Source organism: Tympanuchus pallidicinctus, unplaced genomic scaffold (assembly GCF_026119805.1).
Source record: "Tympanuchus pallidicinctus isolate F22 unplaced genomic scaffold, pur_lepc_1.0 scaffold25, whole genome shotgun sequence".
NCBI classification, from domain to species: Eukaryota; Metazoa; Chordata; class Aves; order Galliformes; family Phasianidae; genus Tympanuchus; species Tympanuchus pallidicinctus.
Window position 1 is genome coordinate 5,466,570 of NW_026294742.1, and position 24,624 is coordinate 5,491,193.

The 24,624-nt window shown below is 45.1% G+C and overlaps 1 protein-coding gene across 1 annotated transcript in view; it reads left to right on the top strand.

Annotated features, from left to right (window-relative positions):
• Positions 1-255: 255 nt before the first annotated feature.
• ADAMTS2 (ADAM metallopeptidase with thrombospondin type 1 motif 2) overlaps positions 256-24,624 on the top strand; it is a 168,454-nt gene continuing 144,085 nt past the window's right edge. Inside the window, exons 1-2 of the mRNA XM_052689458.1 lie at positions 256-388; positions 1,261-1,622. Of these exons, the coding sequence (XP_052545418.1) occupies positions 301-388; positions 1,261-1,622 (450 nt within the window). The 5' untranslated portion in view covers positions 256-300. The remainder of the gene's footprint in view (positions 389-1,260; positions 1,623-24,624) is intronic.

Sequence of the window (24,624 nt, forward strand, 5' to 3'; positions counted from 1 at the left end):
CCGGCTGCGCCGTGTGGCAGCTCCTCTGTCAATCAGCCTGACTTCACTCCCGCACGCCCTGTGCTTCCAGTATTATACCCCCGCCGCCTCCTGGTGTCTCTGCTTCGCTGCGAGCCGGGAGCGCGGCCGCCACTGCCGCTGCGGCTGCGGCTGGGCGAATGCGCGGGCGGCGGGGCGCGGGGCAGCGCTGAGCGGCGCGGAGAGGAGCGGAGAGGAGCGGAGCGGGGCCGCCTCCCTCCCTCCCGCCCCGGCTGTGGGCAGCCCCGGGGCCGCTCCCCGCCTCGGGCCGGCAGCGCCGCGATGGAGCCTCCCGCGGGGTTCGCTTGCGTCCTGCTCTGCTGCGCGCTCTGCCTGCCCGCCGCTGCCCCGCGGCGTCCCGGGCACAGAGGTAGGTGCGCGCCGGGTCCCGCTGCCGTCCGCCGCCTCCGGGCTCCTCGCTTCCCCCTGCCTCAGCCGGCCGGTGCCGGGCAGCCCGCCCGTCTCAAGTCGCGGCTGCGAGCCCCGCGGTTTGCCGCTCCTCTCGAACTTCTTCTACGGGCGCTTTTGCCGGGTTTCCAGTTGCGAGCGGCGGGCGAGGACGAGGACCGGGATGGGGACAGAGACGCGGACAGGGGCGCGGAGCGTCGTGCCCGCAGCCGAGCCGCAGCCGCCCCTGCCCGCCCTGCACGGGGCAAGGCTCGGTCCCGGAGTTCCCGGCGCGGGACGAAGCGCACGGCAGCTCGTCCGCCTGCTCCTCCTCTCGCCGCCGTCCCAGAGTACCCGGGCGGCCGCCGGCACCGCTGCCGGTTGCTGCCCGCGGTGTCCCCGTCCCCAGCCGGCCCATCCCCGCCGCGCCGCGGGGATTTCGAGCGACACGCGGCCCTTACGGGCTTGCAGTCCGCGCGCCGGGTCCTTCCCCTGATCCCCCGAGCGCTCCCGGCACGGCTCCGCGCCCTCTGAGCGTCTCCGCCCGGCCGGGAAGCCCCGCCGCTCTCCGGGGGCTGCGCTGCGGGTCTCGGGACTCCGCTGCGTGGCCGGGAGCGCGCGGTCCCGCGGGCGGGCGGGCTCGGGCAGCTGTCCGCTGCTTTGGGCAGCAACGGCAAGTTTGAATGAACTCTGCACGCTTCGTGCTTGCTGGCGAACCGAGTGCTTGTACAGGGCAGTGTCCGTTTGCCTTATGTAAGTGTCTGCTGTGCTAATGAATAATGGAATAAAAATCCAGCGGCATCAGGACGTGTTTAGGTCCAGTATCTCTCTCCTCTCATATCTCTCCCTGCAAAGATCCCATTCTGAGGAATATAGAGGAGTACAGCCTTGTCATCCCCACCAGCACCGACTCAGAGGGCAGGTTCCTATCCCATCTGGTGTCCGGACCGCCAAGAGCACGCTTCAGGAGAGCTGCGGACGACTTGCAACGTGAAGCAGCAAATGAGCAAATATTTTATAATGTCACTGTTTTTGGAAGAGAGTTTCACTTCAGGTTGCGGCCAAACTCCAGGCTCGTGGCCCCTGGAGCAACAGTTGAATGGCAGGAGGACTCGGATGAGACTCGCATCGAACCTCTCTATGGGAATTGCCTCTATGTTGGGGATATCACTGATCTGCCAAATGCTTCAGTTGCTATCAGCAATTGCGATGGGTTGGTGAGTTACTTTTGTTATTATATCTAAGATAATTACATTAATTTTCTAAGTATAAAATGTGTGGACTGCCATAAACTCACACCTCATATGGTAACTGTGAATGCAAATTAACTAATGTTCCCTTGTGTGGGAATAGCTGCGCTGCACCAGGCACTGCTGTACAGACAGCAGCACTGGAAGTTGGAGCACATGCTGTGCAGTAGCTGCTCGGTAACAGAGCAGCCGAAGCCAAGATTTATGTTGATTTGTGGTAAAGTTACTTGAGGCACCTGACACCTTGGCAACAGGATGAAATGTCATGTTCTGGAAATCCTCCTCGGCTTTTCACTTCCAGTCTGCGTAGGAAAATTTTAGAAGACTTGATCCTGAATAATGGGCTGGACTGCCCTGTAAACAAATTTCGTAGGTAAGATGCGTTTCTGCCCTGAAAAGTTCAATTTATTCAGTCTTTTTTCATAGATCGTTCGCTCAGTGAGTTTTATTGCCTCATCAAGTGATTGATGGAAAGTCTCTAAAGAGTCTGAGTTCCACAAGTGAAGCAGCTCTCTGTGATTCATTCTGCAAGGCTGTGTGTTTTAAAACTTGCTGCAGCTTTCAGTCCTGGAGTGCTTGTTTAGCAGTCAAATGATAACCGCTTGTACCTGACATCCTTAACCATTACTATCACTTGAACAGTAATTACTGCACAGAAATTCGTTAACTGAGAAAAAGGCTATGTTTCTGATAATGAACTGCTAATCTGGCCAATATTTTCTTGCCATATCCTTTAGAGTTTGTAATTTTGAGATTACTGTATTTTAATGCATTCTATTCCCTGCATTAAAAAAAAAGCTAGTATGAGTCAGTTGTGTTTCTGTTTATTTAATCATAGAAAATCACTTGCTTGCTGTGCCAAGATGATAACATGCATGGGGATAGTATGTTGGCTATCTGAGAATGGAAAGGAGTCAAATACTTTTGCCTTGACTCTTTCCTTTCCTGTCGTTTCTCCTAGCTGCATGCATTCCAGCTTGGAGAAGCAGCTTTCAATGTTCTGTTTGCTGTGCACAGCTGTCCAAGGGCAAGAGGAACACCAGTGTTGTGCAAGAAGAGCAATTTAAAAGCAGAACGTGACCCTGGAGGCCTGCCTCTCATAGGAAGCAGGAGTGCTTTGGTCTCCCTGTACCTGGCACGCATCACTTTGTCTAGGGCAAATTTTCCTTGCCCGGGGCACTGCAGCACTGGGGCGGAGCCTCGTTCCACAGCTTGAATCCACAACCTGTGTGCATGGGTCCAGTATTCTTGGTTGCGTTGTCCATTATAAGAATCAGGAGAAGATTTGGTCTGGTGTGGGAGCACGTTTGTTGTTGCCCACGTCCTTGAAGCCATACTGCAGCATTACCTCAGTATCTTTAAGCATCTGGCTTTAATGATTTCCCTGAGATTGTGCACTAAATCTGTTTGGAACAACAAATTGAACTCTGATCCCTTGGGTCCTATGTTCCATCTCTACCCATTCCATCCTAAGTTTCTCTCTTTCTTTTTTTGGGGGGGGAGTTTAAAACAGGTATCATTAGAATTATTGAAACTCCAAGAAATGATACTAGCAATTCCCCAGCACTCACCAGCCAAGAACTGAAGCTGAGTGCACTTACTTCTCTCAGTTTACTTTTTCATTTGTTGTGTTTGCAAAGTATATTAAAGAGTCTCTTGAACAATATGTTGTTGACAGGACATCCTTAAGGCCCACTGGGCTGTATGTTGCTCTCAGATTTACTGGGATTTTGAATGGGAATGAACTCATCAAGAAGGTTATTCTCACTTGGTTTTGTGTCCATTTTGCTTCACATCTTATTTACCTCAATGAAGAGATTCAGCAGACTCGTGCATTTTCCTTCAGCTGCCCATTGGTGTACATCCCGTGGCCAAAGTTCTTAACACACCGCTTCTATTTGCAGCTCCTTCCCAGGGATGGTGCTTTCTGACAACTGATTGTCAACTGACAAGTGCTAGAGTTGTTTGTTGCAAACTTGTTTCCACCAATGCCTTGAAATGCCTGCTATTGAAGGTGCTTTGACGTCTGCTTGTGCTTTTGGTGGCCTTCCAGCTTTTGCAATTGGATACGAAGGTGGAAATAATATTTGAATTAAATTTCAAAGTTTGATCTTTACATTGCAAAATTTGTTGACTGAATTTAGTTCAAGTAAGTGAATGCATCTGCCATCTTGCCAACTTCTGATGTTATTTCCTCAGAACATCCCCTTTGGTTTGCACTTAACTGCCAAATGTGTCTTATTTTCCAATTATTGTCTGAGAGGAGTCTGTCTGGTGTTGCTGGTGTTGCCAAAATGAGAGGCTGTTGGAATGGAGTTATATGTAAATAGTAGATCTGCGAACAGATTTTTGAACTGTACTATAAATGGCAAAGGTTTTTAATCTGCACCGGTTTGAAGAAATTAAGAGGTACAGAAAATGCATATGCAGAATTATCTGCTGCTCTGACTGAGGAGATGCACATGTAGTTTGGGGCCTCTTCGTTTTCTGTGACAGAAATCAATGACAAAACTATTTCTGCTGACTTAAAAATCCAATCAGAGACAGTTGAAGAGAACTTAAGTATGCAGTCTAGGTGTTTTCAGAGTTCAGATGGATCTTTACAGATCACTGGAAAGTTAAAGCTGATCAATAGTTTTTTTGATGTGAGCTTTATCATACAGAATTTTTATGAAGGCCTTGAGATACCAACCCTCTGGACAGTGTGGTCTCACCTTGATTGGTGTGGTGGAACTCAAAGTAATCTTCATCTAAGTGGGCAAAACCAACATGGGTGTCTGTGTGTGGCCTGTCAGACACTGCGGCAGACAGTGTGCTGTGAGGATGGCCTCGGGCCTTGGCCAGGTCCTTACTGGGACACGTTTGGAGATGAGGGAGCAGGCTGACCTTGGGACAGTGGAAATGCCGTGAAATAAGTGAAGTCCTTCCCTTAACCCAGCAGGTGAGCCTACTGCTGGGGACAAACTCTTTCTGCATCTGGGTTTCTTATTTTAGTAAATACCCATGCAGTGCTTGAAGCAGACGTGCACTACTTGGCTGTGAAACGTAAGAGGCATAAACTCTCTCCCAATTTCCTCATAACGTTCGTGGTTTGTGAGGCAGAACATGTGCTTAAGCACAGGCAAATGCAGGAGGATCACAGAATGTGCAACGTAGTGGTGTGGGTAATGAGCATATAATTGCCTTAAGCCTCGTAATCAAATTTATTGTCAAATTTATAGGGGCTTCTAAAAGCCTGAGGATCACAGCTTTGCGTTGGGGAGTCAGCACAATCTCACACTCTGAGGCAACTAGAAGAATATCAGCTCCAGTATGGGCATATGATTGTTAGCTTTGCTTCATTAGCATAATTCTAATAATTCTTATAATCAGTATAAAACACAAAAATGAAAACATCAGCTGTTTAAAGACTCAATTTACATTGCCATTAAAATGGGAAGTTATTAGAAATGCATTTATAGAAAGTAAGCTTTCGAGGACATTTATGGCTGTGAGTTTTCTTACTGAACTACAAGCATTAGATTTCATGTGTTCTGTTTTGGGGTACCAAGCCACAGCTGACTTACTATTGTAACTGTCATAAGTATTTCTTCTTATGGGATGAAATAGGCAGGGTTTGCCTTACAGCATTTCAGTCTCTCCTGGATGCTGCAATAACTGTTTGAGAGAAGCCTGTTAGCTGGCTGCTTGCCCAGATGCTATTTCTTCTAGAAACACTTGGGAAGCCAGCAATACTTTTGAGATTGTTGCCCAAAACTAATTGTAGCTGTAGTACTGAGCTGACCTGGGTGGGTTCCTGGCGATGCGTTCCCTTCACTGAACAGTCATGAATCTCCAGGAACTGGCTGGCGCTTTGGCTGTTGTTAACTTAAGTGAATGTCTCTCAATTGTCCCAAGACATTATCTGTGTTATTAGTGTTTGATTTCCTGCTTTAAAATCAACTGGTTGAAATATATTTATTTTCTTTCCTCTTTCACTATTCACATGGCCTAATTTTAGACATGTAATGTAAGTTATAGATGTGGGAGCCCATATCCCAGATTCATTCAAACAGCTTTCCCAAGAGCAATTCAGACTACCCATGTGAAATGCCCACCTTTTCCCTCCTGGGATAATATTCCCTCTGTCCTTCTACTGTGTTCCCTGCACTCCTGAAGATGCTTAAACACACTGTGAAATCTGCCCTTGTTCAGTATAACCCTGCTTAACTTTGAGCATCTGCTTGGGCTCTTTGAAGTCAGTGAGCTTTAAGGTCGTATTCTTAAACACCTTCCAGATAGAGGTGCCTTCCTGAAACTGCTCACAGGGCTGACGATGGGTCAAACTCATCTTATCTGGATCCCACAACTCATCTGGGCAAAATGGTGAAGGATCTGCTCACAATGAATACAACAGAGAAGACAAACGTGCTTATATAACTGTTATTTTTCCATTTGGACATCCATCTCCTGCTTTCATATGGCTTTACAATTTAGTTTTGTTTCTGCTTTATCTGGTTTTTGGATTTCACTGGCTTGTGATGGAGCAGAAAAGCAGAACTCAAGGTAGCACAGTATTGTCTTCAAAGTCTGCTCAGGTCCAATACCTGATGGCTAAAACAGATGTCTGCTGCAAATAATTCCACTAATTCTTTTTGTACTGTAAGTTCTTAGCATTTATATTGTGATTGTGTTGCATACATTTTTAGTGGGTTAAAACTTGGCGTAGGCGATCTCTTCATGTGGGGGCTTTCCCTTAAAATTAAGAAAACAAGTCAAGCCAAAGTTGCCCTCTCTTTCTGTGGGCAATGGCAAACACCTGTGGGCCTTTCGCTTTTGCAACAAGCGGGACTGAGACAATGGCAGGAGAAATGCAAATAATTCCTTCCCCTGCAGATGATTGGAGTGAGACCTCTATTAACACATACGGTCTTCCCAATTCATTTGGCTTCTCCACCTGTTTAAGCCAAGCATGGATGTCAGTTTGGAGCAGAATGAGAGCCTGCACATCGCTGTTCATTCACATTGCATGAAAGACCTGCATCACCTGACACAAAGCAGTGGAGCTATTTCAGTCCCTAATACTCAAGAATGTCCAGATATTTTCGCAAGGCAAAAACTTCAGTTCGTAATCCATCCTCTGGGTTCATGTCCCCAGCTAGCACCAATTAGTCAGCCCTTTCTGCTTTGTAAATTGCAGAGACTTTTCCTTGTAAGAATTATAGCCTGAAACACAGAGAATGTAAACACTATGATTCAGCCTCTAACTGGAGTAAATTATCCTCATTTTGCTCTCTTCAGAAGAGAACCTCTCACCAGCAAGTACTATTTTTTTTTCTTTGCATCTTCTGCGCATGGAATACCTCACATTTATCTGAGAGCAGGGTAATTTCTGACATCGCAGAGACAGACAGAAAATCCTCAGGCAATCTTACCTGTATTTCTGTGGTATGCTATGGGCCTGTGGATGATACACAGGTATTTCTTTATGTCTGATTTGACCTTGGATTGTCTACTCTGTGGGAGTACCTCAGCTGAGCTCTTTGACCACACAAGATCTAGTTTTACAATCTGAGTATTAAACAGTGCGCACCCAACAGCATGTGCCTAATGGCTCCTACTTTCCATCTCTAAAGACCCAAATATAGTAACTAATTTTGATAAGGTCATAATTACTTTCTGGCATAAAGAGAATGTCTGTTTTGAGAAGTCTGTCCCTGCTCAGCTTTCAGAGGTGTGTCCTTCAAGCAGGCTGTTAGCTGTCCTAGTGCCACCTCACTGCTTCCTCGTGGCATGGAAAGGTGTTCCAATGAATTTAGCAGTACAGATTTCTTCCAGTAGCAAGACATTCCCACCCTGGGATGATATATACACCTTTTGCTACAGGAAGTTGAAAATGCATGTTTGGATCAACCACAAGACCAGCAGTTACGTGGAGCAGGACCTCTCCTGCATGGAGCACACAGATGTTCTATTTGACCCATTTCTGAGCACTTCTTATTTACAGTGGCTGTTGCTTTGTAAGCAGGTCATGCCATTACTTAATTGCACATTCAGCCAGGACATTTCTCATACCGGGTCTGATTAAAACAGAGAATCAGGGAGCAGTTCTTCAGTCTCCTGTAGGAAGGTGCACAAAATTGCATTCTGTTGTTTTTCCCCTGGGAAGAGCTTTGCTGTGCACATCCTCTTTTTCGGATCGCCGTCTCCTTTTATTGCTTTCGTTCTTCCGAGGTTTCAATAAGTTCCTTAACACATCACATCTGGTTTCTTTAGCCCCTTTATCTGTGTGTGTGCTTTAAATTCATCTTTATTTGCAGACTTTTGACACAGCGGGTTCCAGTTTTAATGGTCTGCAAAGTGAAAGGCCTACATTTCACACGCTATTTTCAGCTCTGTTCCATTAAACGGTAACACTGAAAAGAAGAGCATCCTCCTCAAGTGCTGAAGAGAGTGTCGCTTCCTCATCCCTAAGTCCCAGTCTCTGCTATAGATCTTCTGAGTTATTCCCGGATCTCAAAATGGGGGGTACTTTCCTCAAACCTGAAGTTCTTGGAGTCACAAATGTGAATTTCACCATTATTTTTTAAACTTTTTCATCTGAGGGTCTGTTTTCTATTTAAAACAAGTGCTGTAAGGAGGAGTTTTTCTCAAGGGAAAGACACAGGAAAATCAGTCGTATTTCTTGAATTCTCAGAATCCACCAGCCCAGTGAAAATCAGCCTGGATGTACGCTTAGTGCCCCAGCTATGTCACTGCTGATCAGCATTTGCTTCACATCTATATTCTTTCTTACTATCTTTGTTTAGGTAGAATTTTACAGGTTTCTTTTTTTTCCTTTTTATTTTTTGCTGTGTTTGTCACCTCTTTCTTCAAAGTAAATGAATAATGGTAATTCTTCATGTGTACATCTCTCCATGGGCAGCTCAAAGGCTGAATCTGCTCTGGGTCGGTGGTACTTTCTGAATCTTACGCCTTGAAAGTACAGCATTATCATTTTTTCCATTACTGTGGTGAGCTGTGAGCCACTTTAACCCCCTTCCTCCTGTCATTCCTTTTAACTTTTCCTGTAGTTTCACCTCTGTGTTTGATTTTCACTGCATGGGCAGATCAGTTTTTTCCAGCATTTAACCTGTAGTTTGGTAGAGCTCAGGGGAGAGATTCCAATCCATTCCTACTGAAATTAGGCATGAAACCTACTAATGCTGTTACAAAAAAACACTCAGTGTCATTGCAATCCTGGTAGACAAGGCATGCCCAGAAGGACAGAGGCTCCAGGGGCAGCGCTACACTGACACATTAAAGCCATAGGAGGAGTTGCTGCTTCACGTGGTGGAGGTGAACAGGGGCTTTCTGGCATCACGCAATGAATGCTGTCCTCAGTACAGAATGGAGAAAGCAAAAGTAGTATGTTGAGTTCAACAGGAAAGAAAAAGCCTGCTTTCTTGTGAGTCAAAGTATTTCAAGAGCTACACATAACGATAACCCATTGATGTTATAATGAAAATACCGAAAAATGACAGAATTTAGAATAGAAGAGGGGAAAGCATAGACTTGACCCCAAAGGCTTGCTAATCTTGCTGCTGTTCCATCCATGTGCATAGAACAGAGCTAGCAGCCAGCCCTGCCCCGAGCACAGGCATGCTGTGTGCCCCACCAGGGCCACGTGTGTGCATCTCTGCTGCGAGGAGAGGTGCAGCCTTCATCAGCTGCAGGGAGACCTGCATGCGGGGCAGAGCCTGGAGCACTGAAGGAGAAGTCTGAAGAAAACGCCGAGATTAAGGATAGGTGGCAGCACAGGCTGTGGTTACTGTTTTAATAGTGGCTTTATTTGTTTAAAGCATGACTTTTGGGTAAATCACCATCAACCAACCCATATGCAGAAGAATAAAGTTCTTGATTCTTCAGTGTTAAAACTGCTAGGCTTTTTTCTTTCCCCGAGCAGAGGAGCTGTGGAAGGAATGTGAAAGATGCTCTTTGGAAAGCATTCTGCAAACCAGAATGTATTTAAAAAACAGTCTCTGAGAAATAAATCACTACCTGATGATGAAGACAGCTGAGCTGGGCCAAGAGCCTTTCGTGTGCCAACTCTCTCTCACGTGACACGAGTTATATTGGAAGCTGGCAGCCTGTGCTGCTTGCTAGGCTGAAAATGCCGAAATATTTCCCTACACAAAGTAAGTAAAAGGTAGATAAAAATATGGCCTCGAAACTTTTCAAAACCTCTCTCTGCAGGGCACGGTGAATCTGACCTAAGTCACAATCCTGCTGTAAAGTCAAAACATCCCCAAAGACCCAGAGGCACAAATTTTATGCCGCATCAGTTCAAAACGAATAAAGCACTTAAGGATGAAGAAATTGTAGGGATGAATTTGGATTGTTTTCAGGTTTACAATAAAGCTTGAACTCAGAGTTTCCTAATTGTGTTAGGTTTCACTGTGAAAATGGCAGATCCAGCATTCATCAGGAAACCAAAGGGCTGAATAACTAAGGAGTAGCAGTGTCTGTCAGCACTGAATGTTTGCAAGAGTGAAGGCACATTGAGGCTGACTTAAGCAGTAAGTGTAAAAATGGGATTAATCAATGATGATTTATCATTCTGAAAGAGAAATATGAAACTCAGGCTGAGTAATTAATGGACAAGCAAAGAAAGAAAAGAGAACTTGCATGATGTCCTGTATTCACTGACACTCCTTTGTAGGATTTATAAATAAACTACAATAAATTACTAGGTAGTTCACTGCAGCCCAGTTGAGGCAAACAATAACTGCATATATTCTGTAAATCACAGTAGAAGTGCCAGACCTATGAAAAGTATAGTATATTCTACAGTATATTCTTGTTTTTCTCTAAGCAGAAAATTGCGCAGTAAAAATAGATCTATGTCAATTTTTGCGTCATGGTCCATCATCATTTTGTATAAAGGACTGGAAGGTCCCATTGCAAGCAGCTGATATCTGGGCTTGTTCCAAAGCTGTTGAAGTCACTTTGGTTTCACTGGCTTCGTTTGGATCTGCCTGGGCAGATTGATTAGCAAGGGGACATTCATGTAGGGTAAAATCAGACCATAGCTTTGTCTTTCGCTTTGTTCTCTGTGCCCTGGTGCAGTGATGGCAAAGGTGTCGAGGACAAGGTGCTGAAATGCAGCTCTTCCATTGCTTTTATATCCCACATGTTGGATGGAAAAGGGCAGAACTGCGGGCTCCTAAAACTGAAATAGCTCTGCTAAAGTTTCTTCCCCTTCTGCCTCACAGGAGAGGTGATGCTTTAAGTGAGGCAGAGGGACCAGGAGAAACCCTCCTCTTGCCCATGCCAGAAGGATGAGACAGTTCCAGCTGCCTTGAATTTGCAGGCTCATTCTGACAGCTCTTCTGCCTCTTTCTTCTATGAGGATGGAGCCAGGAACAAGAAAGATTTTCCTGCTTTCTGCATCTGCCCCTCTTTGCTCCCACACAGCTGGAGCTGTCCTGGGGGAAGCCACGTGGAGAGGACATTCCATGGGTAGGGCTGAAGGGAAGTACAGATCTTCCTGTCCCTGCCTGAGCTTAGCTCTGACCTCACTAACACTAGCAGCTTTACAGAAAACTCCCCAGATGCCAAACCCAGCCCTTCAATCCAAAATACCCAAATTGTGTGAGAAAGCAACATGAGAAAAGCTCCAACTGGGTGCCTGTTCAACAGGCTGCTCTGGTAGCTTGGGAATAGCTGATCCTATAGCATCCAGCCAAACAGGAGTTTGCTTTCTTTGATGCAATCTTCCAGCTCCCTGGTGCCCTCTTTGAGATCTTCCTGGTCTTGAGTCCAACAATCTGTCAGTAGGTGTGCAAATCAGACATTGGGTCTATTCAGTTATATTGAGCCAGAGCTTTGCTAATACATGGCATCATTTCTCCACGGGCTTCTGGGAGCTCTGTCACTTTGCATTAGCTGAGGATCTGGCCTTATGTAATTAGGTGTTTTCACACTCTCTTGGTGACATGCCTTCCTCCGACAGCCTGAATTACAGGCTATCATGGTTTGTAAAGAGATACACTCTTTCCTGAGAAGCGGAAGGATGCAGAGACTCAGACTGCATATGCGCTATTCAAATGAGATTTGGTAAAGGAATGTATTTGGGATTTGCTGACATACTTGGAAATAGCAAAAATGCACTGGGAGAAGTGATCCTGAGAGCTCTCAGAGTCCTTGGTCATGAAGGGCAGATGGGTCAAAGGCTCAGCTGCAAGTGCTGGGGGCTCTTACACAGAGGTTTGGGTCTGAAGGCCTAATGTCTTCCTGGCTCTGAATTACAGTGCTGACGTAATTTTGATGACGTTTTTGTGTTATCGTGCAAGCCTGTAGAAATCACAGCACCATTGGCAGAACTGTTGAAGAAATATGGTGTTAATAATGTGAAAATTATCCATCATGAATCTAGTTGGGTCTTTGAAGGGGTTTAGCTGCTTCTGGCAATGTTGTGTTCCTTTGGAAAGAGGTGTTTGCTTTAACCTGTGGAGTTAGGAAACATTCATGCTGAGGGAACCTTTTATAGTGCATTTGCACAATGGGCTCTGTGTCATCTTTAACCCAAGGATGTAATTTTGAAATATCAAATCACTGCTTGCAAGTACTATGCTATGTCCTAGCTATCCCACTTTGTGATAGCAAAGAACTGTTGGTTCTTTGCTCTTCTTGTTTTAATTTTTGTGTATATTCAGATCATTTGTCACTAATATTAGAGACCTATCAGGTCAAATTTAGTCCTTTTTTTATCTCTTCTACACCACAAATTCCATTACTTTGACTTCATATAACACCAACATTTGCAAGGAGTTTTCTAAATCCCAAAATTTTGATTTTCTGTTAGGACATCACGTTCTGAATTAAAAGAGGCAGAATCTCTTCCATTGAGGCTGCTTAGTGAGTTATGGGCTATTGGTGACCGATTGTGAGATGCTTTAAAGCATCCTTGGAAAGAATACTGAACACAGACTGACCCCAGACTTCCTGTAAGTCAGTTCTAATCTCTTGCAGGCCGTCTTATGGAGGAGTTGTTAGCACTCAAGGAGGGCAACATGGATTAGAAAGTGCTGGAACACTCTGTCAAAATGTTCGCTTAGAGAGGCTTTGAGATTGCATTGAGGACCGTGGTGGAGCTGCACTTTTGACTACTTCTAATTAACAGAAGGTGACCTTACAGCCTTGTTGTGATGCTGCAGTGCCCTGAGGGAGCAGAACGCAGTGAAGGAAACACACGTGGAGCATCTTGTCATGGCACAGCCAGATGAAGTCCTGTTAAACTTCAGGGTCTTTTCGGGAGCCACCCAATGAGTATCTCCATGGGTGTTCTGTCTTAAAAGTGAGACAAGCCTCATCATTGTGGCATTGTGGCATAGGAAGGGTGCAGGCTGCCTAAAGTTTGATATAGCCCTGCTGGTGCTCGGTACTGCTTTCCATCAGCTTTCTTAGCATCTGTGTGAGGAGGCTCTGCCTGTGCTTCCCAGCCTCATAAAGTGGTGGCAGTGGGGTCAAGGCAGAGAGACAAAAGTGGGCAGGCAGCTCCCTTTGGTTCAGACCCCTCAGGTACTGATTATGGCTCATAATATCACTAGGAACCTGGCTTAGTCCCCAGTAAAGATTTATTTTTCTGTTCCTGTTCCTGCTGCATTTGGCCACGACTCCAGAGGACAGCTCCACAGAACAATACGGCTCATTCTGGGGATAGACTCACTCTATAAGGGTAATCCAATATACTATTTATAATTTTTGGCACTTCTTGAGACATGGAAGAACAGAAACATGAAGGCAGTGGCAGTGGGCAGCACACTGCAGTGGCTCAACTGGCCCTAACTGTTGTATTTTTCATGGGTGTGGAAGCAGCTTTCTCCTTGTGATCAGTTCTCATCCCCTCCGTGGAGCCAGGGACCTTCTCGGCATCGTTCCTCTACAGAGGAATGCACAGCAAACGGCCATCTTTGAAACTGCAGCCAAGGGGTGGTGAGTGTGATCCACCATAGCTAAAGGGTTGGGATCCCAGAGCTGCACGGATTGTCTGAAAGCCTCGCTCCCCACCGACCGTACGGAGCTGGTGCACTGCACTGCTCGCCCTTTTGTGGCTGCAAATATTTCCTTCAGTGGAGAAAGTGTGCTGTGGTTCCTGTGGAGGAGTGTGGCACTGGGAGCAGCAAGGAGGTCACGTCCCTGCATGTGCTGTGGTGAGAAGGAGGGCTGAGGAACAACAGAGGCCAAAGGGAGCGCAGCCAGAGGCAGCAGGTCAGTGTTAGCAGGGGAGATGCTGAGCCTGGCACTGGACTGCCGAGGTGATAAGAATAGCTTATGAGGAGCCCGTGCTGCAGGAATGGACAGAAAGCAGTGCTATTTTTGCCTATTTACAACAAAATCCTTGTTCAGCAAATATTCCCCTCCAACAAATCCATCCGGAAGGGAGAAGGAAGCAACAAGCCATGGCCTCATTTATCCCAACTGCGTCTGCAGGACAAGGCTGGAACAATTACTGCACTTGAGAGCAAACTGAACTCGGTGCATCTCACCTTCAGGTTCCCGCGATGGCTCAGGGTGAGTGCAGGGAGGTGGGAGCAGAGCTCTGGAGCCACGGGCTGGTGTCACTGCTGTGCCCACCAGCTGCAGGAGTGTCCCCTCCTGGGCTGCACTGATCGATTCCTTGGGAAGGGGTCTTGACCACAGCCAGGAGGGACTGCAGCACCACACGTCTCATCTCTGTTAGCATTCTGCCACAGCTGCTCTCAGGGAAGTTGTCTCCAGGTCTGCTGTGCTGCCGGCCTGGGCTGGTGTAAAATAACACCCCCCCAAATCGACAACAGGAATTTCTTTTATTTGGGCTTTGAGGAATGTAAAGAAGTATTCTGTGACCCTGCAGCAGAGTCAGCACTGGATTGATATGACTTCTGAATGTGATTTCTGTGGTCAGACTTTGCAAACTGCTTTAATGTTTAATGTGCCAGTCAATTAAAACAGGCTGCTCTGTGAGAGGTGATACAGTGGTATTGTACAGCTCAGCTGACATTGCCAAGACGGACCAAAAGTATCAGAAGAAAGCTTAATGTCCCTGTTTACATAACATAGTTTTGCCTGTTGTGTGGTTCATTAATTCCTGCAGCAACCAGACTGTGGCCTCAGAGCAGGAAACCTCCCTGATCTGAGTTACAGCAGTAGCTGGTGTTCTCTCTTGCTAATTTGGTTAAAGTGGTGATAGAAAATCAGCTCTGTTGTATGGTGACTGTTCCACTGCATAGAGCATCATCTGTCTTAATCCCTCTTGGTCGGGTTTGGATGTTACTTGGCTAAATAGCCTTCCTGAGTTAATCACATGGGTGAAGTTTCCTTCACCCCAGCCCAGCAGACAGCAGTGCTGGTACAACTGAGTACCAGCTGAGCTTTAGGGCCAGAGAAATAACAAGTGTCTGGGGGCAGGACCTTCTAGAGGTGGCTGTATTGCCAAATCCATCTTCCAGCAGGGCGGAGGCCTTGCAGACCTGTGCAATGCAGGATCAGCTTCAGGAGGATGTAACCTCAGGGTCAGGTTTGCTGCCCTCATCATGGGAAGGTTTTTCATGGGGAAGCAGAGCCTGCGTTGAGATTTGTTTTCACACTTTAATCAGACTGGGAAATGAGGTCTGTCCAGCTGGTTTTATGAGTTGGCCAATAATGAAATTTTCTTTGAAGCGAGTAAAAACCTTTGGAAGGAAGGTTTTGAGTTTGTGCTTTAAAGTGAAAGCTCAGTGCATCTTTTCCTTAAGCGTGTTTTATTTGATTCTGGTTCTAATTCAGGAATTGGTCCAAAGCCCATTAACATAAATGAAAAGAGTTTTATTGACTTTGATGGGATTTGGATCATGCGGCACTAATTGAATAGTAAAGTGTCCATTAGCAGAGAGGAAAACAGAAGAGAGGAGAGCCAAAGACTGTTGTGATGAGCCCCGTGAAGCTGAATGAACTGCAGCCAGAGTCTCCACATCTTCACAGCTGAGCTTTTCCATGTTTCTCTGCCTCAGTTATTTTGAAACAGATACAACTGCAGATTTTCAAGGGAATCAAATTAAAAATTGGATAAAAATCCACACATTTTTTCCTGCTTGTTTACAGGTTTCAGTAGATACACTTATTCAGTGAAGGCAATAAGAAAAACATGGGACTTGATGTGCAATGGAAGAAAAAGGTAGGCTTTAAGCAATTCCAGAGATAGATACCAGTAATGCACGCTTCCTTTGCTTGAATATCCTTGTCAGGCTGTTAAGGAATGCACAGAGCTCCAAATTCCAGAGCAAAGTTTTTGCAACGAGTTTTCCAGATCTGCTGCTAAAATAGAAGGTGGGAGGAAAAGTTCATACACTGCATATCTGGAGGGTCTGTGCAAAAAGTGGTCTGGATCAATTAAAAAAAGAGGGGAAGAAAAACCGGAATCAATCTTGTACAGATCAACTGCAAACACAGTAATGAACACTGAATTTATTTATGCTGCCGGATGGATGCAAAAATGATCTGACAACAAATAACGCTGGCTGGCTTTTGCTCCTTTTGCTGCGATCCGTTTTGCCTGGGTGGATTCCGTGGCCTCCAGTGCTGCTGGGACACTGAGGTCAGCGCCCTGCAGAAAGCACCTATGGGGTCTGGTTATGACAGAGGGATGGTCAGGAAAAAAATGCTTAAGGCAGTTGGATGTGTTGGAATGCGCGTGTAACCACGTGAGCTGAAGTTTCTGCCTGTCTGTGTTTGCACGTCAGCTGGCTGCACCCACAGCTTTGAAAACAGCCCTAAATGAGAAGTTTTCTAAAACATCTTTCTGGCACCGTTGGCCTGCTCAAGCATTTACAGTGAGCAGCACTTCAGATCCTTACGGGTCTCTCCAGCTTGGGATTTGCTATGGCTCAGAAGGATTTTCTGTTTCTGATGTCTGCCTTCAGGCTTGCTAGTGCGTACTGAGCATCCTCAGCCCCCCAGTTGCAAAAAGAGATTTTCCTCCTGTGCTGCTCAGAGGTGCTCATGATCAGAATTTATGAAAAAATATTGACTTGATCTTTTTTTAGATTTTTATAAAAATTATTCAGCAAAACATCGATCGTGGCACCATGATGTCGCAACACCGTTGTCTATAAGCTCACCCTGGCCTCCCACTGGCACAAATCGCAAAGGCCTCAGGTCTCCAGGTGCAGAGTAGAGGTAACGAAGTTGAATTGTAGGTTTGCAAATTTGCCATTTTTGGGATAGCCAAAAACATCAAAGGGGTGCTTTTCCCCCACAAAATCGAGTCAAACAGGAAAGGATGAAAGAAGTGGATTTGTGCCAAACACTTCCAACTTTCTTCTGTGCTTCCACAATGAAATGCTTGAAGTAGAGCCCCACCTCCCTTTTCTAAAATAAATCTTGTCTTTCAAACCCAGTGGTTACTTAATAGAAAGTTTCCAGAAAAATCCTTCCAGCTATACGTTTTATGTGAGAAAGATTAATTAGAAAGAATTCTTTTCTTTTGAGGAAATAGCAGTGTGTGGGAATTGTGTCTGATGGAGCCCGCAGGGTGAAGCTGCTGCTGGGGAACTTCACACTGTGCTTTCTGAGGGGGAAGGAAAGTGAAGTGGCAGAGGTTGTCACTGTGCAGCAATGCCCCTGGGGCACCCATCCTCGTGCAGAAGAGATGGGTTGTAGAAGGGGGCTGGAGATGCTTAGCAGCAACTGAGTCCCACTCAACTCTTCAAAGATGAAATTTTGCACATTTCTGACCGATTTTTTTCCTATAGGAGTTCATAGCATCATAGAATTGTTTGAGTTGGAAGGGACCATTAAAGGCCATCTGGTCCAACTCCCCTGCACTGAACAGGGGCACCCACAGCTCCATCAGGTGCTCAGAGCCCCTCCAGCCTGACCGTGGCTGTCTGCAGGGATGGGGCACCACCACCTCTCTGGGCAACCTGTGCCTCACCATCCTTATTGTAAAAACCGTTTCCCTTATCTCCAATCTTAATTTCCCAACTTGAAACCACTTCCTCTTGTTCCATCACAACAGATGCTGCTAAAGAGTCTGTCCTTCTTTCTTGTAAAGTTGGCCAGGTTAAGTAAGGTTACACAAGAATTACTGGACTACTCAGAGAACATGACTGGCATTAAAGTAATTTCATTAATTATGAAAGTATAATCAGGTGGAGATACTGGAGTATGGGAATACAGAGATGGATGTGCTACACATGGACTGCACAATAAAGTCTTTCCACGCATTGCTTTTTCTTCTGAGGAGAAGCAGTCCAAAATAGAATGTAAATACTTTCATCACTTTTAGCTTTATTGTTTCTAAATTAAAATCTGGCTGGCTGAGAACAAGTAACAAATTTTCCTTCTCCCCAAACCTGGCAACTATTGATCCAAGTTGCTTCACCTTTGAGTGGGAAGCGTTGCCTTGTGCAATACAGCGTGTGTTTCCACAGCAACCTCTTCCGCTCCTGGACCTGCCAGAACCATCAGGTGACATTTTAAACTGCAGCATGTACTTGCACTGCTGCCTCTTTGGCCATGAGTGAGAATTGCCCCAACCTGTGTTTTTGCAGAGAGCTGAAGTTGTGGAAAGGTGATGAAGTCAGATTCTATCTGCCGTATGAGGGCTGCTCTCAAAGTAATGCTTCCCATTTTATTGTGTTGGCCCCCTACATCAGTGGTGGATGGTGTACAAGGAGTGTGTTGTAGCTGAACCTGCTCTAGCAAAGTGCTCTTGTTCTCTTTGTATCTGCAGTAGTTTCACATGTAAATAAACAGGAGGCATTACTTTTGGAGCAAGCTGCATACATCCTGCTGGTTTACAAAGGATGTGGGAAGTCCTGTTTCCCTGACTTCAGAACAAATCCAGCAGCAGGACTGATTCCAGATCTCTCTCTGCTGCTCTGCACTGTTCTGTTGGTTCTTACCTTAAAACCAGGGAGTGGTGAAGCCATTTCAGGTAAAGTGTGGCCTAATCCAATTGACAATCAATTTGAAAAGCATTTATAAAATAAAAAAAAAGTGAGGAAGAGGAATGGAAAGACCCAGTTATCTTGGACGGGCTTGGAAGGGAGGTCTTACAGTGAGCAGGAAAATGCAGTTTGGTTGGTTGGCCAGGCGTATCTGTAAAACTTTCTCTTCTAGTAGGAGGGAGCACTCGTGATTCTGTGAGATGTGCCTTTAACATGGTTTGGCTGCTGAATTGAGCTCCTAAAATATATATATTTGCAGTCATAGGCAAGCTGCCAAAAATGTGACTAACAGAGCAGTGCCTATTGATCTCTTTTAAAAGTCTGCCTGAACATTGCTCTTCGGAAGATACCAATCAATTCACCCTTCCTGTAGTATTTATTCAGACACTGTTGGAGGAGAGCTCTATTTGTTCCAAGCAGAAGAGATGTGAGAAAACAATACTTGCTCTCCCATTTTGGCTGTCAGCGTGGATTTGAATGTATCTTTCATGAGATAGGAGAGGACTGATTTACCCAGAAGTACCCGTCATGGCCTTAAGCCCTCACTCAGATGCTGTATCTCCACATTAGAATACAAACAGGTTAACCGCTTGTTTTGTTTTCATCTGTGACTTTATGGCTTGGAGCAGGAGATGCCTTCCAGGAATGACTGAATGCACTGAGAAAATGTGAGCGTGGGTTCTTTCCTCTGTGTTCATTGAAGCCAGACATTGCAGTGACATTTATCTGCTAGGAGCTGCACTCAGGCACCTGACCCACATCCCGCTCCTCGCGGGGTTCCCTGCACCCACATGCACCCATGGCCTCAGCAGTACTCTGAGCTGCTGTGCAAGCCGTGCCCCTCAGCCCCCATCAGAGGTCTGGGATTTTGGGGAATGGGACAGACTTTACCCCATAGCACCTGGGAAGAGAAGAGAGTTATAAGAATGGTGACTCGTCATCTGGGGCTGGGCTTGGACTGTGCTCCAAAGCAGAACAGTGTGCTTTGTGCTGAAGGAGTGACGGTGCAACAAAACCAGGTTACAAAGCTCTCCAGGCAAGTGCATAGCTATACATTGCTCAGCCAGACCTGTCTTTACATTCTTGGGCTGATGTCTTTATCAGAAGAGATGAGATGTAGATGCTTGAATTTCTCCTGGACTTTCTCAACAAGGAAACTGGTGCCGTATGTTCTGCGCCATGCTTTGATCCAGCTGGGACCCAGCCAGGGTGAGAATAATTTCATGCTTTTACTTTGCTAATCAGGAAATGAGATGGTTCGTATAACAAGACTCCTTTAGGAAAAATAAAAGCCCTCTACTCACTTTGCAGACATTGCTTTTCAGATAATTAATTTGGGTTTTGCTTCTGAACCAACCAAACATTTAATATAGATAACACAAAGCTTTTTCCTCCGGTGTTCCTGAAATCAAATTGCAGACAAGAGGAATGGCTTTTCTTCCTTGCAAAAAACAGCTGGTTCTCTTGACATGGAGGCATGTAAGTGCATACATTGCCCTCTTTTGTTTCTTTTCTGCCTCTTCTGCTTACAGCAGTACAACACAATCGTACTCACATAAAGGAGAATGTGCACCAATTCTGAAAATGAGGATTGTTCCATTGTGCCGGTATGATGGAAAAATAAGAAATGAAAGTGAATGTAATAATGTTTTTATTATCAAGTATCAGGTTCTTGCTTTGGTACTTGTGGCTGCTTTGGTTCACTGCTGCTTAATTGCTTTTTTGGGCATGTAACAGAATAATCACACATTAAAAGAGTGTAAAACCTACGACTCAGCCATGCAGTGTATCCCTAAATTGCTGTATTTCCTACTGTCAATCCTCTGCATAGTTACCTTCCCAAGTATGCATTGCTCTTTTCTCTGGAAGTCAAAGATCTAAAAAAATGTCCTCGTTTCTGGATTAAGATTTATGGAAACTACTTGAAAAAAGAGGTTTCCTGCAGCAGTCTGTGTATACCATTATATTTCACCATACTTGTCATGTTGTTTTATATATTCAGGATATCCCAAATACCACCTTTTGTAAAAGACAGTTGATCCTTCTTAATGGAGCTCACAGAAACAGAAGACAAATACTGATTAAATGAAATTTGGGTTGGATAGTTTATATTATTGTACATTTTAAGTCTCTAAAATACTTAAAAAATGGAATAAGTTGGCAAGCGGTGCTAATGCTTCTCTAGAGCATATGGGAGAAATTGGTAAAATAAGTAAATCTCTCTTACTTTCAGTACTTACAGGGAGCTTAATATCATTAGGAAAAGAAAATGTAAAACATGTGATAGCAGATGCCAGACTGACCACAACACTCGAGCTCTCACGAAAGCCCCTTTTAAGCCGAACGTCGCTTTGGCCAAAACATTCTTTTAGGACTGACAGTTTTTCATTCCTGGTCTTAGGCCAAAGGTAAATTCTCATTTACGTGGAAACTTCCCACCAAGCCCATCCCATCACTTCCCCTGTTCTCTCTCCCATCAGCGCTCCTTCTGCTCTCGGGCTGTGTGGCATCCAGCCCTGGCACAGGGCTGCTGCTCGTCGCTTCTCCCCGTGCTGCTGGGGGCAGCTGAAGTTGGTTGAAGTTTAAAATGTCAGCAGTGCTCATAGTTGCACACATCCACAGAAATGTTGCTGTGCTCCCTTGCTCTTTATGTGCAGTATCTCCAACAATGTTTGTGACCCTGATGTTTGATCCCTCGTATGACACAAACCGCAGTGCCTCCGCTCACCCGTGCCCAGCAAAGTGCTCGAGCTCCACACCAGCCTTTCAGAAAATCACGTTGAACCTTTCAGAGGTACTGCAGGCCACGGCGGATTTTCTGCACTACTCGGTGTGCATTTGCCCTCTCTGTAATCCAGTCCAAAAAGCAAATCTTTGTTCAGTTACATGGGGAACTCAGAAAGGTTTGTGGCACCCAGTGAAAAAGAAATAGATATCTAACCTTTGCAATAGAGCATCAATATTGTAGCAAACAAGGAGTTGGAAGTGGCCAAAACATCACAGTGTGAACCGAACAGGTAACTGAAAAGCAGCCAAATCACTCTTCTAGTCTTGTTTAAAGGTAATTTTCAGCTTCATTAAGACTTACCAGGTTGGAACATGCTCCCTTGTGATCTTCTTCCCTGAGGTTAGAGACACTGGAGATCTCAGCTATTCTCATTTGCAGTTCTTTCTTTTTGGGGTTACTTGAAACCTTGGCTCTGTATTTCTGCTGTGTGTTTCCCTGCTTGCTTCTCTGAGGTCCTCCCTTGTCAGTGAATTGCTCCCACAGCTGTGCCTTTTGGTCTTTTCTTTGGGCTCTTCTTGACCAGCTGCTGACCTGGGCAAGGTGACCAGGTGAGATCAGTGAGTGAAGGATGGGTCAGCTTGGGTTCCCTGATGGTGTCAAGTGTGTTTGGGGCTGAATGTAAATAGTCAGCTTCTTGCTGTGCCTTCATTTAATTTCACAATTGGTGATTTATTTTCCCCTTTGTTGGATTCTTTTTTTTGTTCTTTCCTGAATGTTTTACAAGATATTCACAATATGTTGTGTCTAATTGGCTTAAATTAACACTTCCTTATTCGAAATGGAAAAAAAACCCAAACTATAGGATTTCAAATGAAGATTATGGTCACACTGACATTTTCTCTTCATCTTGTTTAGAACATGTACTAGTGGAAAAAAGTGATGAAGCTACATGGTAAAAAATGCTAGCAGGCTTTTAAGGAAGACCAAACCAAATGGAGTCGGTGGGAGATGAATCTGGCCCCTAAAACCAGTTATATCTCATGGCAAGTCTCTGCTGTAATCTAGATTTCCATTCATTGAATTGATAACAGCCAAAAGTGAATCATCTCCTCTTTCATGTAATGTTGTGGGCATTCATATGTTAGAAGTCACAGAGCCAGACTTCTCAAGCTTTGAAGAAGCAAAAGCTTTATTTCAATTTGTTGGATATCTCGGAAGTCTGTTTTCGTTCTTTTTTTTTCTTCTTTTTTTTATAAGGAGAACTTTTTAATCTATAGAAGTAAATGCTGTGCTTCTGCTTGTTGAATACAGAGAGACAAATTCACCACTGCTTCTTCTTTGTTTGTTTAGTTTGGGGGATTTTTTCCCTTTGAAGCACTTGTCTGCTCTGGGCTGCAGTTGGCTCTGGAGAAGGCCTTCTACTTGTGTTTCCCAGTCATGGATGTCTGCACTTATCTCATTCTTGGCATCCACCCATTTCAAAGTAAGACGTGGCAGTAAAGTATTCTGAGGCTGTGCCAAAGAGCAGATTGTTGTAGGAAAAAAAGTGTTTCTTCTATGTTATGCTGAACTCTTTAGCTTCTCAGGAATTGGGCTAACTCGTTTTCCCTATAACATAAAGGAGCAGGCAGCTACCACCCAAATAACGATTGCTTAGCAGTGCCGCTGGGCTGCAAATATGTAGGTTGCTCCGAAATCAATGCCTCCTATTTATTTCCCTGGAAACTACAATAGATACAAAGAGCACGGTAACACTCTTTGATAGAGCAAATTCTCAGCTACAAAATACTATTTTCCAACATAGCCAACACCGTTAACTATGCATTTTTGCCAGCGATGAACAAGAGCCTGCATGCTGCAGTGTTTGGTCTCCATAAACATTTACCAAGCACCAATGAATGTCGATAGGTGCAGTTATTTCTGCAGGGAGGAGTTCATTTCCACATCTTTGCTGCATACAGACTTCCACGTTAGATCCCTTGTCAGACATGCCCCTCTGCTGCCATCTGTCATATGACAATGAAATGGAGCAGGATATTGGTGGGAAGGTTCAGCCCCTGCTACCCTCCCACCAACATCCACCTTTTATGTCCTGGACCAACAAAATACCATGGGAGGCACTGAGCAGCCATTGTATGTATGAGTGAGTGAAGAAGAACTCAAGTCTGTGCCCAGCAACTGAATATGGCATCCCATATTTGTGTTTGGCTGCAACACACGGCCAGTGTGAGCCATCCCCCAAAGAGCTGTGCCAGGGAGAGGGCTTTTTTTTTTTCCTGAGTTTTATTTTTGGTTTTGGTGAAGGTATATATATGAGGTAGAAATAGGCAAGGATGCTGGTTTTAAACGTGTGGTTAGTGCAGATCAGCCTTTCTTAGCAGCAGGATTTTGCAGGAAAAAAATGCACTGCAAATTTTTTGCTTGCTTTTTGCAGCAAAAAAAGCTCAAAAAATGAATTGAGGGGCTGATTAATGAGCTTGGGAGTGACCATTCCAATGCAGTTACTGCAGCTGAGAATATGGAGCACCATCAGAGAGAAGGAGCACAAAGGGAGGAACTTCTGAACTTCAGTGTCCTGTGCATTGATTCATGAATTCATGTGGGTTAGTCTGTGGGAACTGACTCTGGAAATGGAATATTTGTTAAAGTGTTAAATCTGGGTTGGAAGTGGAGAAAGTGGAGGAAAGCAGCTGGCGAAAGGAGATGGCTTTTGTTCGATGTCACATGGACTGACAGCAGGGCTGGGTGTTGTGCTGTGAGAGGGAAAAGCGGGACCATCTACTCAGAATTAAACTAGGAGATGAAGGAAGAACAGTATTTTTAATCGTATTTCATCTGAGGCGCATGTTCATTGTCTCAAGAGAGATTTTGAGATTATGTCCATATTTGAACTGGAACAGGAAAACAGTTTCTCTGCAGCTTTGGAGCTGACTTGCATCCAGAGCAGATTTGGATGGCTGCCCCACCTGAGCTGTTAGGGCCTTGGAAGCATTGCTCTCGTCTTGGCCTACTTCTAGGTACAATACATTCTTCTGCAATGGAGCAAAGGGTTTTTTGGTTTTTTTTTTAAATCTTGAATTGGAGGAGGTTATAATCTTCAGAGATGACAGTAAGAGATGACTTTAAGCTGACGTGCCTTAGCAGACAGGGTGGTAAGGCTTGGCCACGGGGCAGGTTTATTTATCCGCATAGCAATGTGCTGCACTGAGAAAACTCAGCATCAGGGCAGGAAACATTTGAGTATGAGCACATGTTTGCCTGGTTGGCTTAGCAGATCCAACAGTGCGAAATGATTCTCCTTCTGGTCATG